The 14,396-nt window shown below is 32.8% G+C and overlaps 1 protein-coding gene across 2 annotated transcripts in view; it reads right to left on the bottom strand.

The window, feature by feature from the left end:
• Positions 1 to 2,216: 2,216 nt before the first annotated feature.
• The window catches only part of URI1 (URI1 prefoldin like chaperone), a 67,527-nt gene continuing 55,347 nt past the window's right edge, over positions 2,217 to 14,396 (bottom strand). For both annotated transcript variants that reach the window (XM_082862072.1, XM_082862073.1), the window contains 6 exons: positions 14,181 to 14,238; positions 12,188 to 12,362; positions 10,537 to 10,870; positions 8,626 to 8,768; positions 7,592 to 7,841; positions 2,217 to 4,592 (listed from right to left, as the gene is read on the bottom strand). In XM_082862072.1, coding sequence (XP_082718198.1) covers positions 4,410 to 4,592; positions 7,592 to 7,841; positions 8,626 to 8,768; positions 10,537 to 10,870; positions 12,188 to 12,362; positions 14,181 to 14,238 — 1,143 coding nt within the window. In that variant the 3' untranslated portion in view covers positions 2,217 to 4,409. The remainder of the gene's footprint in view (positions 4,593 to 7,591; positions 7,842 to 8,625; positions 8,769 to 10,536; positions 10,871 to 12,187; positions 12,363 to 14,180; positions 14,239 to 14,396) is intronic.

The following is a 14,396-nucleotide window of genomic DNA, read 5'->3' as shown; positions in this document are numbered from 1 at the left end:
TATAGTGTCCCAAAGTTATTATCAAAGAATCATCAATAAAATGTAGATATGCAAGCAAATGTGTTAAAACCACATCCTTGATAAGAAAACAAATACTGTTAAAAACAGACTTTATCATGTATAAAAGAAATCATACAGTAAAGATAGCCCATTAATCCTACTTCTAGGAATCTACCCGGAAGATACTTCCAATGACACAAAAATACATACACATCAAAGTTACTCATTGCATCATTTGTAATTGCAAAATTACTCAGAAACCTAAATGTCCATACACAGCAAAGTGGCTGGATAAATTATGCTACATCTACACAAAAAACGTGGTATACCTCTGTTAAAAAAAAGGGGGGAAGCTCTCTGTAAACAGGCATAGAGTGATTACCAGGGCATACTATTAAACACATTAAAGTGGAAGGGAGAAGTTACATATGTTATCCTTCATGTAAGAAAGAAAAAAAAGAAAATATATGTGTATCTATTTGTGCAAAAGAAATACAAAAAGGTTAAACCAGAAAATAGATTGGTTACTAACAATGGGTAGATGAGGAAGTGACAGAAAGACGACAGAAATGAGAATGGGCAGCAGGAATGAGGGAGGAGTGTTTATCTTCTGTTTATCTTTTTACATAGCTGTGACTCTTAGAACCACATTAATGTTTCATATACCCTTCACACACACCCCAAATAAACCATTAAACCCAGCCACAATGTGGAGAGAATCCAATGGAGCACAAACACTAACAAATGAACCTAACTCTACTATAAATGAATAACAATCACAATGAAGGAGTGGGAAAGAAAAAGAACTTTTGATTGATAAAGCTGAAGGAAAAAAAGAACTGAACATAAATAGTGCAATATACTTAATAAATGTGTCTCTCCGGGGGGTTAGGATTAGCACTCTAAAACTACTTCTGTGTGTCAACAGCTGACCTTTGAACAACATGGGTGTGAAATGTGCCTGTCCACTTATATGTATTTTTTTTTACTAGATACGTACTACAGTACTATATGATGCACGGATACAGAACCATGGATACAGAGGGACAGCTGTAAAGTTATATGTCAACTTTCAACTGTGAGGAGAGTCAGTGCCCCAACCTCAGAGCTGCTCAAGGGTCAACTGCACTAGATATTTTAAAAATAAGTAAATACATTGTATACAATAAGAGCCACGTTTCTCACTATTGAAGAAAGATGTCATAAATAAGGAAAAACTGAAACGAATCCTGTGGTGTTAGATTAGAATCAGAAGTATCAGTATACACTTCCATTTTTTAATGTACATAAGCAAACAAATATACATAGATATGTGCATCAGTTAGTATACATAATTTCCTAGCCCTACCTACTAAAAGGGCCTAGAAGCAATGACACCAAAATGGCAATACACACACCTACATGAGAAGATGTTGGTTTTTAAACACCATTCTCCATTTAAAGGATCAAGGGCTCCTTGGAGAAGTGGTTACTGGTTCCAAGCCTGGAGCGGGAAAAATATAAGATACACCTATAACATTTTATGGTGTCAGAAAGAAAGTGTTCAAAAAAGACGAAGACTTGTTGAAAGAATTCAGGAGCCAACTCAAAGGAGTTCCTAAACGTCAAAGGTAGAACAATTTGAATAAACAAAATAATGATAATTGGATTTTGACCCACAGAATATCCAAGTCCGTACAGATACAAATTAATAAACAGGGGGCAGGGGTGGTGGGAGGGTAATGACACAGATTTTCATTACAAAAGAGTCCAAGAAATAAATGTAGAAAGAAAGGGCAAAACAGAAAATCACTATTAGGCAAATACCACAGTAATAACTGTTGCAGACAAGATCCACAAATGAATGCAAAAAGGAGGAGGCTTGAGGAGAAAAAGAAATCTGTAAATTGCAAAGTATCTCCTCCAAGATATTTAATTAACTACAAAGAAAAAGACAGTAACTTTACAGTGGAGAAACCTGGCAGACATCCCCTTAACCAAGTGATCAAGGTTAAAGTGATGCAGGTCGCGAAATTAAGGACCTCCTGAAATGACTCACTAGAACGCATCTCTGATCTGAACCTCTTGATATTATCTATTTCTGTGGTAGTCTTGCCAAAAATGCAAAACCTCATTCTAATCATGTGAGTGTACTGGACAAACCCAAATTGAGGAACATCATACAAAATACCTGACCAGTACTCTTCAAAAATACCAAAGTCATGAAAGATAAGGAAAAACTGAAGAACTGCCAGTGATTGGAGAAGACTAAGGAGCAATAACAAATAAATGCAAAGTAGGATCCTATATAGGATCTTGGAACAGAAAAGAACGCCTAGTAGAAAGTTGGTGAAATTCAAATAAGATCTATAGATTAGTTAATAGCATTGCACCAAAGTGAATTTCCTGGTTTTAATAATTGTGTTATGTTCATACAAGATGTTATAATTTTAGGAGAAGCTGGATGAGGGGATATATGGGAACTCTATTTTTTGCAATTTTTCTGTAGGTCTAAAATTAGTTCAAAGTTAAAAGAAATTCAGTCTGTTCTGTTTACAATTTAAAAGAGAACACTTAAGACCAACTTCATTTTATCATGTTGAATACTGAATTTAATATGAAAAATAAAGCTATAAGGTTAAGTTACAATTTGAAACTTTGTTTTAAGACTGAAGCTATGAAGTGGGGCAACACTACTTCATTTGGTCTTCAGCAGAAAATCTAATACTTCTTTGTTCCTACTACCATCTTGTTCCATGAGGGAACATCTTATTTGCAAGAAGAAACATAAACTACATAAACAACAACAGGCTCAAGATGAAGTTGAAGAACATGAGAAATTATTTAATGACAATACTCTTGAAATTATATGTCTGTAAAGAACACCAGAATAATCCCACAGTGAAGTTTGTTTCTGGGGGAAAATCTAACACAGAAAGGCTCACTTGACAAGCAGTTGGAGTTGGGGGCTCCTTTATGTGTATGTGATTGTACTCTTGGTTGTTTTCTTTTTTGTGGGGGATTGGCTGGGAGAAAAAGTTTTTAACTAAAAATACATGCACAGTTGATAAAAATTTGCTAAAGAACAAATCTTCTACATTTTTAGGCAATCTTTTAAAATCAGTCCTCTGTTCTGATCTGAATTATCCATTAACTTGTGGGGATTCAGGCTCACCCCCTTATTATTAAAATACATATTCATAAAACTTTTACAGTTGTGCTGTTCTAGTTACAGATAGGTTCTACTTTTCTAGGACATAATTTCACTTTGTTTAAGCAAGAATTCATTAAAGAAGCTATAAATAACCTTTAAATATTTAGCCATGAACAGAGGAGGGTGGACTGGCCTTGATGGCTTATTTTAGTACTAATGCAGAATGCTTTTTAAAAGCTACATTTTAGCATGCATCAAGCTAATGATTAACACTTGCAGTGTAATTTTCAATGTTAGGATAAATTTCTCTTTATTTTACGGAGTTCTACCAAAAGTAAATATGTTTTTCAATCATTTACTACTAGGAAAGTAACCGTTAAGAACGAAAATGTCTGGGAGATTAAAACATACAATTTCTTATTTTAAAATTTTATTTATTTATTTATCTATTTACTTATTTATTTTTATCATCTAGACAACCTTTCCTTCTCTCCCAAAATATAATGCCAGTTAAAACTGCACACACTAGGGAAGAACTGCCTATGGAATTATAAGAATTCAAGGATCCATCGTGTGGTGCATGTAACATATATATGAATCAAAGACTTTTCTACATTTGATTCTGAATCATAAAGTTCACAACATTTTAGAGACCAAGTTTCATAAAATTTTTACTTAAAAAAAATTTACAAAATACCATTATTCCAATCAAAGAAACTTTCCCTTGGGTACATGCAGCTTTCTGTCTTAGAGATTACAGAATGACAGTCAAAGAGGGAGAGATTTTTTAAATAGCCACCTAGCTGCAAAACCTACAAGAAGTAGATTTTTTTAAAGTGCCTTTAAAATGCTAAAGCAAGTAATATAATTGTTGAATCTACTTGAAATTTTAAAAGTTTCTTTAAAATGGTCCATATGGTATGCACAATATCACAGCTGGTACAAAACTGCCAGTATTTAGTTCAAAACACAAAAACAATGCATATGAACAGTATTCTTTGAAAAATAATTCAAAATGCTGCCACTACTTCATAAGGCAAACTTAAACAAGAGTGCTGACAGTATTCAGAGAATTAACGAAACAAGCTGAATATTAAAGTATTTAAATATTTACTTTGATTTCTTTTTAACACCATTGATAACAGTAAGAGAACTTGCTGTCAAATTAACTCAGGATGGCTTATTTCAAATTACATGTAACATATTTTGCTATATTTATTCTAAACAATTGCAAAACTAGGTTTTAGGATGTAAACTCCCATTTGCTAGGCAGGCCCTAGTTTTTCTGCTGCAATCTGGCAGCTTTGAACTTTGAAACCCTCTTTGTAGTTCCTTCTGATACTTCTGACAGAACTTCTTTTCGTTCTGGAATGGTGGGTAGCACAGGATGAGCCATGGCTGGGTGTGGTGTTAAGGAAGGTGACAAAAATTCTTTTTCTATTACAGTTCCAGAAAAAGCCTGGAAGACAAAAGTGAGATTATGATAATAAAATACAAATAAGGTGCCCACAAAATATTTATCCTGTACTTGCCAATTAGACATTTCTTTTCATTAAAAGTAAATTCATAAGATTTTTTTGATAGACAGAACTATAACATCAAAATACAAATTGCTCATAGAAATCAAGTACCATTAAAATATATCTTAATTACACCACCAAATATAAGTAGATTTTTTAATAGTACACATGCAAGAAAACAAAAATGTAAAAAACATGTTCACATGGGATTTTTAAAAAATGGGTAAATAAAAGGTCCTCAACTTTCATACACTCCATTTATATCCAGACCATGCTGTGAAAAATAATGTATTAAAATTAAGAATTCTATTAGGGTGTCAAACATCAGCTGATGAATGAGCTATCCTATGGTGGCCATGCTGCCTGTGAGCCAAGAGCTTAGTTTCAGCAGCAGTGACATCTCTTGGGTGGTGTTCATTCATGCAATTATTTGAGTATTTTATTGCATCTTGCCTCATTTTTATTTGAGATCAGTGGAAACTGAAAATTGAAAGTGCTGGTGCTAGTGGAAATAAGTATCAGTCTCAAATTTTCATACAATTAATTCAATGAGAGAAATCAAGGCACCACAAAAAATCATTCTTTAATTTCAACCAGATGTTTGCTGGACTTAATTTTGGTCAACTGTATGCAATGTACGTACGTAATGTATACAAATTGATGGAAATAAAAACAAAGATATGCCTTTCTATGTCTTTTTATGTACAGATCTATCAAAATCAAGAAGTTATGATTTTTTCCCCCAAGATTTCTAGTATTTGAAACCCCCTCATTTTCTTCTTCTAAAGACTCTTTACGTACAAATTAAAATTTGACATGTAAACCTTCATGTATATTTAGCTTGACTTTGTCTACCAAGTGTACAAAATGACAATGTATCACCTGAATAGTTTAAAAAGCCAACCTCCACCAACTTGCCCCACCAAAGAAACAAAAACCAAAAATGCCCTGACCCTCCCACAGTACTTTGAGACCTTGGGTGGAGTCCAACTCTTAAAAGAAATTCAAAGTTTACTTTTCTAAAAACTCTATTTTATCACAATGAGCACAGAGCCTTCTTATTATACTAAAAATGCTTTTGAAAAAGAGAATATTTTAACATTTAAAGATATCAAAAAAGATATCTTTCAAAGTACTTGCCATAATCCCATGAACTATTTATTTTGATGTTAAAAAATGTATAGCATCTAGGTGCTAACTGTAACAGTTCAATACAAAATGCAAAGCTATTAAATACGATGAAATGAAAATAAGTTCCAGACTTGAGCTCTAGCTATACCACAATATATTAAGTCCTTACAAAAACCTAATTTTCAGATACTTAAAAACAGCAAAAGTCTACCACCTGTTTTTCTCACAGTAGGGAAGACTATTAAATAAGTTAAGATACTCTCCAGGTCAACTGAAATCATTATATTGGGAGAAGGGAAGGAGAATATTCTAATCATACATACTGCTCCTAATTACCAATGACCCCTCCCATCCCCAGTTACCATTTAGTACAATCAGTACCACTTACGGACTAGTTAGCAAAAGCAATAGAAGTTCTACATATGTTTATTCATTTATAAAGATATATATTTTTATATGTATTTGACTTATACTCAAACGGGTATATCAGTTTGATATGGTATGAGTTCCCCAGTCTTCCTAAATACTTCTTAAATTAAAAATCTAAAATACCCACCAAACATAAGAGTAAAAAAAATATCAAGTCTGGGTATAATGGAAACCATAACATTTCCATTTTGGTATCTCCCAATACCCCTCCTTTCTCCACACACAAAACTATATGCAACATGGTTGGTAACAGTATATGTGTGTGCACTCATTTTTCTGAGGAGAGGCTCTCCAGCTCTCACTAGATTGTAAAATGGTTCCACAATTCCGAAGAGTTAAAAATTTCACTGGCACGAGCCAAAACACAGAAGGACTATAGATAATTATCTGTCATGTATATATTTTTTCTTTAACTCAACCAAAGCATTTAAAAGAGAAAAGTACAATCTGCTACTTGAACTAGCATAAAATGACTATAAGTCTGATCTAGTGGAATTTATTTAAAATAAGCTGCTAAATAATTTTCTAGACATGGGACTTCCCTGGCAGTCCAGTGGTTATGACTCCATGCTTCCACTGCATGGGGCACGGGTTTGAACCCTGGTTGGGTAACTAAGATTCCACAGGCTGTGTGGTGCAGCCAAAAAAAAAAAAAAAAAAATTCTAGCCAAAAATGAAATACATATGCTAATTAAGATACTTTAAAATTCCTATTTCACAGAAATAGAACTTCAAGAATGGTAATACTTTCATTTTGAACTACTTTATTATAATACCTATATTGTGCTTGCTAGTGACTATTAATTTTTTTATAAGTTATTAATTATCAAAAAAGTACTGGGCTTCCCTGGTGGCGCAGTGGTTGAGAGTCTGCCTGCCGATGCAGGGGACACGGGTTCGTGCTCCGGTCTGGGAAGATCCCACATGCCGCGGAGCGGCTGGGCCCGTGAGCCATGGCCGCTGAGCCTGTGCGTCCGGAGCCTGTGCTCCGCAACGGGAGAGGCCACAACAGTGAGAGGCCCGTGTACCGAAAAAAAAAAAAAAAGTACAAGCCTAGAATTAACTGATTATGATCTATGACTTTTGAGACTAAATATATGTATGAACTAAAGAAGCTACAAGATAAACAATGCCATTACTCTGTCGATTAACTTCAATAAATAATTATATAAAATAATTTAAGAACAATAAGATTAATGATTTCCAGACCATACCTGGAAGATACAGCAGCTACAATTTTTAAAAAATCTTTCAACTCCAAAATGGGGAAAATGAATTGCATACCCCTTTGAAATGGAGCTACCACCACCACCTTTTTAACTCACAAAAATTGGTCAAAGATACTATATAAAATAAAGAGTTAAAGATACACACATACCTCAGGTGTTACTGATAAAGGAAAAAGTTTCTTTTGATGATTTTCTTGTTGTTCCTCGTCCAAAATGCTCTCATTAGCATCACTACAAGTGGCCTCTTCACAGCTAATGCTCCTCAAGACTCCCCGTCTATCATCAAAGTCAGCAGCACTGCTTTCACTGGTATCACTGCAAACACTGTTCTCTCTACTGCGAGACTTCAGGATGGACTTACGAGGGACATATTCTCCATTCACAATATCAACAAAGACTCTATAATATCAAAAAAATATACTCTTTAGTTAACTCATAAAACTGAGAATAAATTTACAAGGATTTTAAAAAATCTTTTCTAGAAATCAATCTGAAATGTTTTATTCAAACTTATATCCAAAATTTTCACCATCACAATAGTTTTGTAGCCTCGAATGACATATTTACATTACTTTTATTATTGTTTGGCCTAATAAAATACAGTCGTTTATTTATACACATGTTCTGGGTGACAACAGCGTGATTTGCCAAAATTCTACATATATTTTAGACCTGCTCAGAAGTCACTTAGCGATTTTCACTATTTTACCAATAAGCGTCATGAAAACAGTAGGTATTTTCAAATGACAGCTTTCTCAACAATACAACAAAAAATTGGAATAGCATACTTAACTTCAACTCTGTGGAAAGGTAAAGCACGTGCCAAGCACTGTCATAGCTGTGATAGGAAAAGTGCTGCCCCAGCATACTAGAAACACAAACTTTCATTCTAAAGTTAACATACAACATTTTTTTACTAGATTGGGAATGTTTTAAAAGCACTGGCAAAGAGGGGCAAAAGCAAAAAACCAAGCAACCTTCCAATTGCTTTGAACTGAAAAGCTGTGGTGGGGGCTCAGCAGCTCCTGTGAGAGCCTTTAAAACACTGAGCTAACTCTATCAGAATACCTCACTTTTCAGTGAGAGCCTTCTGTGTTACAAGCAACCTTTTCCTGTATACACTCAGCTGCAAAAAATGAGAAGGGAAGAGCAGGCTGTTCTGCTATCTGTGAATACCACTCACCTGTAAATGTCAGCAGGAGTCCTGATCATAGGCAGCTCTTGGGGAGAATGACCACTGCCAGAGCTGTTCTTTCGCTTACGTTTGGCTTCTTCTTTCTTTTCACTGAATTTTAAAGTGGTATTTTTTCCAGTATTTATTCGTACCTAAAAATTTCATAGCAAAAAATTATGATCCTTTTGAGAAATCAAGGCCAAAACTAAAACCAATAAACTCTACAATTAAAGAAATAATAGTAATAGAGGCAGTTTACATTTTTTGACATAAATGATGTGCATTATCAGCTAAGGCTAACAAATTCTTATACTTCTACAGTATTAAATTATACCTTAAGTGACCAATTCTAGTCATCAGTGACTTTATTATCATACAGAAAGCAAAATACATACAAACTAAATGCTAGATTATTATAAGCTTTCACATCACCCATTACTTTGATATAAGTTTTTGGCTTAAATCATGCATTTCAAAACAAACAGCACAATTAACCAAAACAAATATTCAGTAAGAATATAAAACTTAAGTCATAAAAACAATATTGGATAATGCTTAACTATTTAGAATTTTTAAAATACCTCTAATTTTTAAAAATTTAAGGACCAGAAAATAAAAATCAACCCTCTTCAGGATTAATACATTATTCTTCTATCCCTACTCGGCATTTACACCATCTTTCCATATTAATGACTGCTATTCCCCATAACATTCCTGCAAATATTATTTATTCTTCCTGTTTTATCTAAATGAAAACTAATTTAAAGCCTGAAAAGAGAATCACAAAACAAACTTTTTTCCTGGCTAATAGGTCAATTTTTTCCAAAGAATTCCAAGATGCTCCTTTTAGTTTGAAGTATTAGAATATATATTTTAAAACACCATATAAGTATTTCACTTCACATTAGAGCAGGGAAATCTTGACCTAAGAAATAGCAAATATGTCTTAAACACGTTTGATTAAATAATAATCTCAGGCCTTTAAGACTGCTACCACAGACCCTTACCTCTGATACAGGCAAACCCTGCAAGGGTTCCCTGTTGTGGTAAAAAAAAAACAAAAAAGCACCAAACTGAGAAAAAGGAGTCCCTGTTTTATTACTAACTAGCTCTATGGTCTTCTAGGCCCTAAGTTTCCTTGAGAAAGACAAATTAGAAAGATGAAATTCCCAGTAGCTCCTTAAAGCAGTATTATGAGGCCAAGAGAACAAGGGAATGAGTTTAAGGTCCTTCCTTCAGTGAGATCCAACCTGCTTTGATCTGGGATTTTAAAACTGGGTATTCTACAATAAGTATGGAGGGAACAAGAAGTCTTTTGATACTAAGAAAACTTAAAAACCTGTATTAGAAGACCTCTCTGTAGTAACCTCCAGCTCTAAAATATCAAAATTCTAAAATCATGATTACCACCCAGAGATGTTTATATTTAATTTGTGAGAAATGGAACTAATTTTTACTTCCTTCTAAATCTTTCCTTTTTGCTCATGATGCTCCTATTCATTTTATGCCCACATAGAAACAACCTGATATAATTAAAAATTTAACTAATGCAAGTCACTTTCATCTTAAATACACCAAAATGCCCAAATTAACTCTAGAATTCTTAAGAAAGCTTTCTGAATGAAGGACAGGTAGAGTTACAGTAGTTGTCACTCAAACTGATCTCCTTCCAGACCCCCAAATTTCAAATTCTATTGTGGCTTAAGAGAACAACAGACCAATACCAGCTAACTATCTAGACTTTTATTTTCCTTTTTCTTTTTAGATAAATTGGTCAGAGCAAGAGGTAAAAGATGGCTTTCTTGTTTGGCACTATCAACAATATTAATCCCTGTTAATACTGATCTTTTAAAGAATACCGCAGATGATCTCTAATATTCAAATTATATGAAAAATTAGTAAAGTTAAAAGTATACAAACCCTCTTAGGTTCGACAGTATGAGAAAAATATATTGTTGGTATAGAATTATCTTCAGCCCCTAAGGTATCATGGTCATTTTCATTATCACCACCATCATCATCATCTTCTTCTTCATCTTCATTATTGTGATAAGAATTTGAACCATTAATTGAACAGTTCCATTGACTATTCACTTGACCATTGAACAGTTCTGAATTTGTAACATTCTGATAACAATTGCTGGGAGTGAGAGAGTCCATTACTTGATTCATCATATTCACATTTATGTTCTGATCTTCCTTTTCCTCTTCAGAGGACGTATCTTCTCCATTTGCAATCAAAGTATCAGGCTTACTAGAAAAAGAAAATTAACAAGATCAAACAAACACACTAGAATTTTACATATTCTAATTTGCACTTAAGTTCAAAGGGTAAAAACTAAGGTTTTGCATAAGGTATTTTTAACCTAGATTTCTAGGCTAATAAAATGTTTTGAAATGAATTAATAAATAATAGTTTCTATGCTAATTCTATATGTTGTAGTTATTCAAACAAAAGTAGAATACAGTAGATTTTTTTTTATCTTTGCAAGGAGGATATTGGCCATATACAATAAAATACCATACAAATACAATCATAAATTTGTAAGAAATCATAGAGAATATGTTATCTTTATTTAAAGACCAGAAACTACAACCACAGAACTATAACGTATTTCTTTCTCTTTCTATAATCAAAATATTTTATAAGCCTGTATTATTGTAATTTTAAAAAATAAAAGATTTCTACATATGTGCATGATTTATACACATATACTTCTCATGCTTGCTTCATTCTACAAAGGATTTGAGGACCTTATAAAAATAACAAAACCCAAAATGCAACAAACTGAAATAACATCATGCAAAAGTAGAAAAAGAATCGTGACCAAGAAAATCATAAGATTAAAAACTGATTTACAAAAATTAAACAGTATCAGTTAATCAAAAAGACCTAAGTATAGGTGAAATATGGTAGTGAAAAAAATATCCTTTGTGTTTCATGTCTTATTTTTCACAGTAACTAATTGTGCATATCATTTAAGCAAAATAATATAGGAAATTCTATAGTAACAGTTTTCATTGAGCACTCTGATAATTCTGAGTGAGTGCTAATATGTATTTCAAATGGCAATTTGGTAAAGTTTTTCATATCTATAACTACTTGACCAGATTACAAATTACCTGCTCAATAAGCAGAAAAGTTTGCAAAGGAAAGCAAGGATATTTTACAGCAACAAACTTAAACTGAATGCACATATTTTTTTTTAACAAGTCATTCACACATACAGCATTATCTTGACTACAGTATAAAAACAACTCATTTAAAATATAATATATAAAGCATCCATAATTATTTAAAGTGAAGTATCTGGTATACCTTACTTTATTATACAAAATAGGGCTGAAACCTTATAATAAAAAATAGGAATATTGATTTTGTGTATTTCTGTACACACAGATGCACTGGCATGTGCATGAACACATGGCCTTAAAAGAAAATATTCTAGAGAATATTTATTTTAGGGTGGTAGGATTATTGATATTTTAGTATAGCATGCTTTTCTGTATTTTCTTCAATCAGCACATATTTTATAAGGAAATGTGTGTAAGGAACTTTGTCATTAGGTACCTATCAATATCAATTTCACCCAGCAATTCTTCTTGTCTCTCTAATTCTTCAAGTCGATCCCACAGCTCCTTATCAGCAAGCAGATCCTTGGATTTTAGATCATTTGAGAATTCTGCTTCAAAAATACCTGAAGTTTTTGGTTTGGAGTGAGGTTTATGAGCAATTCGGTGTTTTGCTATTTAAAAAAAAAAAAAAAAAAAGAAAGGCTGTTTATTAAAAGCCAATTTTTAAAAGGCGCAAACCTAGACTTAATAAGATTTTCTCCTGGGGTGAGGGGTTGTGGAGAAAGAGGGGGGCATGATTTTTAAGCCAAACAGTAGACCTCCAAGGATGTATGTCTCCTTAGAATCTTGCTACTTAAGAGTGTAGTCCAAGGACCAGCAGTACTGGCATCCCTGGAGAACATTTCAGAAGTATAGACTCTCAGGGCCTCCCCAGACCTGCTGAATCAGAATTTGTATTTTAACAAGAGCCCCAGAGGATTCACAAGCATATTAAAGACTGTGAAGAGTTGCTTGAAAGCTTCAAAAATGCATAAGCAGAAATGGTCACAATGCACTCTAGCTATAATGTAAAATTCAACACAAGTAATACCCATCTTCCATCCTTACTCAAGAGAATTTAGTTACTAAAGTAACACATAAAAGCCTTGTCACAGGATACTTTCAACTCTAAGGGACTGCCAGACAGGAATACCCTAGGAGAAATCTATGGAGCCTAATCCTTGAAAAATTCTACTATAATTTTATATATGAATATTTCTACTTTTTAAATTGCTTTATCTTATTTATAATCCTCATGTGAGGCAGGAGATGGATAAAATCTGAACTCAAACCTATCAGCTTTTCACTTGAAAAGAATAATGTTTTTATAAAGCAAATTAAAGCTTTAAAGACGGCAACGGGAGAAGTCTACAATGCCATTACGAGATATGGTACTAACAGATGACCTCCATCATATATTCAAATTTACAGAATTGTTTTCTAAATCTGAAAATATCAAAATTACATTTCATAGCCTATTCTCTATAACTATTATTGATAAAACAGTATTAACAAGTTTTATGCTTCAGACTTATAAAATACATAAATCTTTCAATGGTCACCACAAACAAAAATCGTAACTTGTCTTTCAGCTCTTTAACTTTAATATCTGTCTCCTTTATTTCACCTTCCAAAGCCACAAGCTATAACTTGTCATGCCACGCCAGTATATAGTATGGCTAGAATATAGCTTCTAAAATCACCTCTATTTCAACTAACAAGTTCTCTTCAGAGTTAATTACTAAAATACAAACTTTAATAATCAAAATAAATGTTAGAAGTTTTCTATAGTAGCAAATTATAAACCATTTCTGTAATACTCTAAAAATTTTCACTACTATAACACTTTAAAGCGCACTAGAAAACCACTGCCTTTATAGAAGTAAACCCAAACACACACCCAATCCTTGGCAAGTGAAAGCTATTAAATGAACCTGGCAACAACCTGTGTATGGAAGGCCCCTGTAGCCAACATAAAATGAATGGCTAACATATGCTTAGATTATATTCACTCTTTCTTCCAAAAACATCTAAAGCTACAATTTTAAAAGGAGAAAAATAAGCAAAAGATATATTATGATTTTGACCAAGGTCAAAGATCAAATTAGGAACAGATCCAAGAATACACATCTGAGTTTTAGATGTATGGAGCATTAAATAACTTTGAAGAAGCCATGTAAACTCACCACTTAAATAGATCGGTCAGAAATCAAGTTTTTCATCAAAAAGTTATCCATTAATGTGTTCTATTAAAAATATATTTAAATATGAAAATTTTACATAAAAATTATAGACATTATAAACATTAATGGATAAATGGAACAAATGTTTGCATTTTATGAATTAAAAAGTATCATATAAATATAATCCCAAATACAGAAGATTCCTTAAAAATCAACACAAATGGTAAATATTTAAGTAACTATATATAAAACAATCTTATTACTTACCTTTAAATTCAAAGTCAGTTTTAATTTCTTCTCTTATGTCAACAATATCACCTGCAGCCTAATTTTTTAAACAGAAAAAGCATGTTAACAATCTGAATCCTCAATATATTAAAATTATTATAAGTGCAACTATACAACCTAAGAAAGATGTCTTGAAAGCCTCTGAAACGTCAAGTAATTCGTTCCTTGGTTGTATGATTTTTTTTAGTATAAAAA

This window comes from Leucopleurus acutus (assembly GCF_964270905.1).
Source record: "Leucopleurus acutus genome assembly, chromosome: 20".
Taxonomy (NCBI): Eukaryota; Metazoa; Chordata; class Mammalia; order Artiodactyla; family Delphinidae; genus Leucopleurus; species Leucopleurus acutus.
The sequence above is the reverse complement of the archived record's forward strand: the minus strand, read 5'-3'. Positions and strand labels throughout refer to the sequence as shown.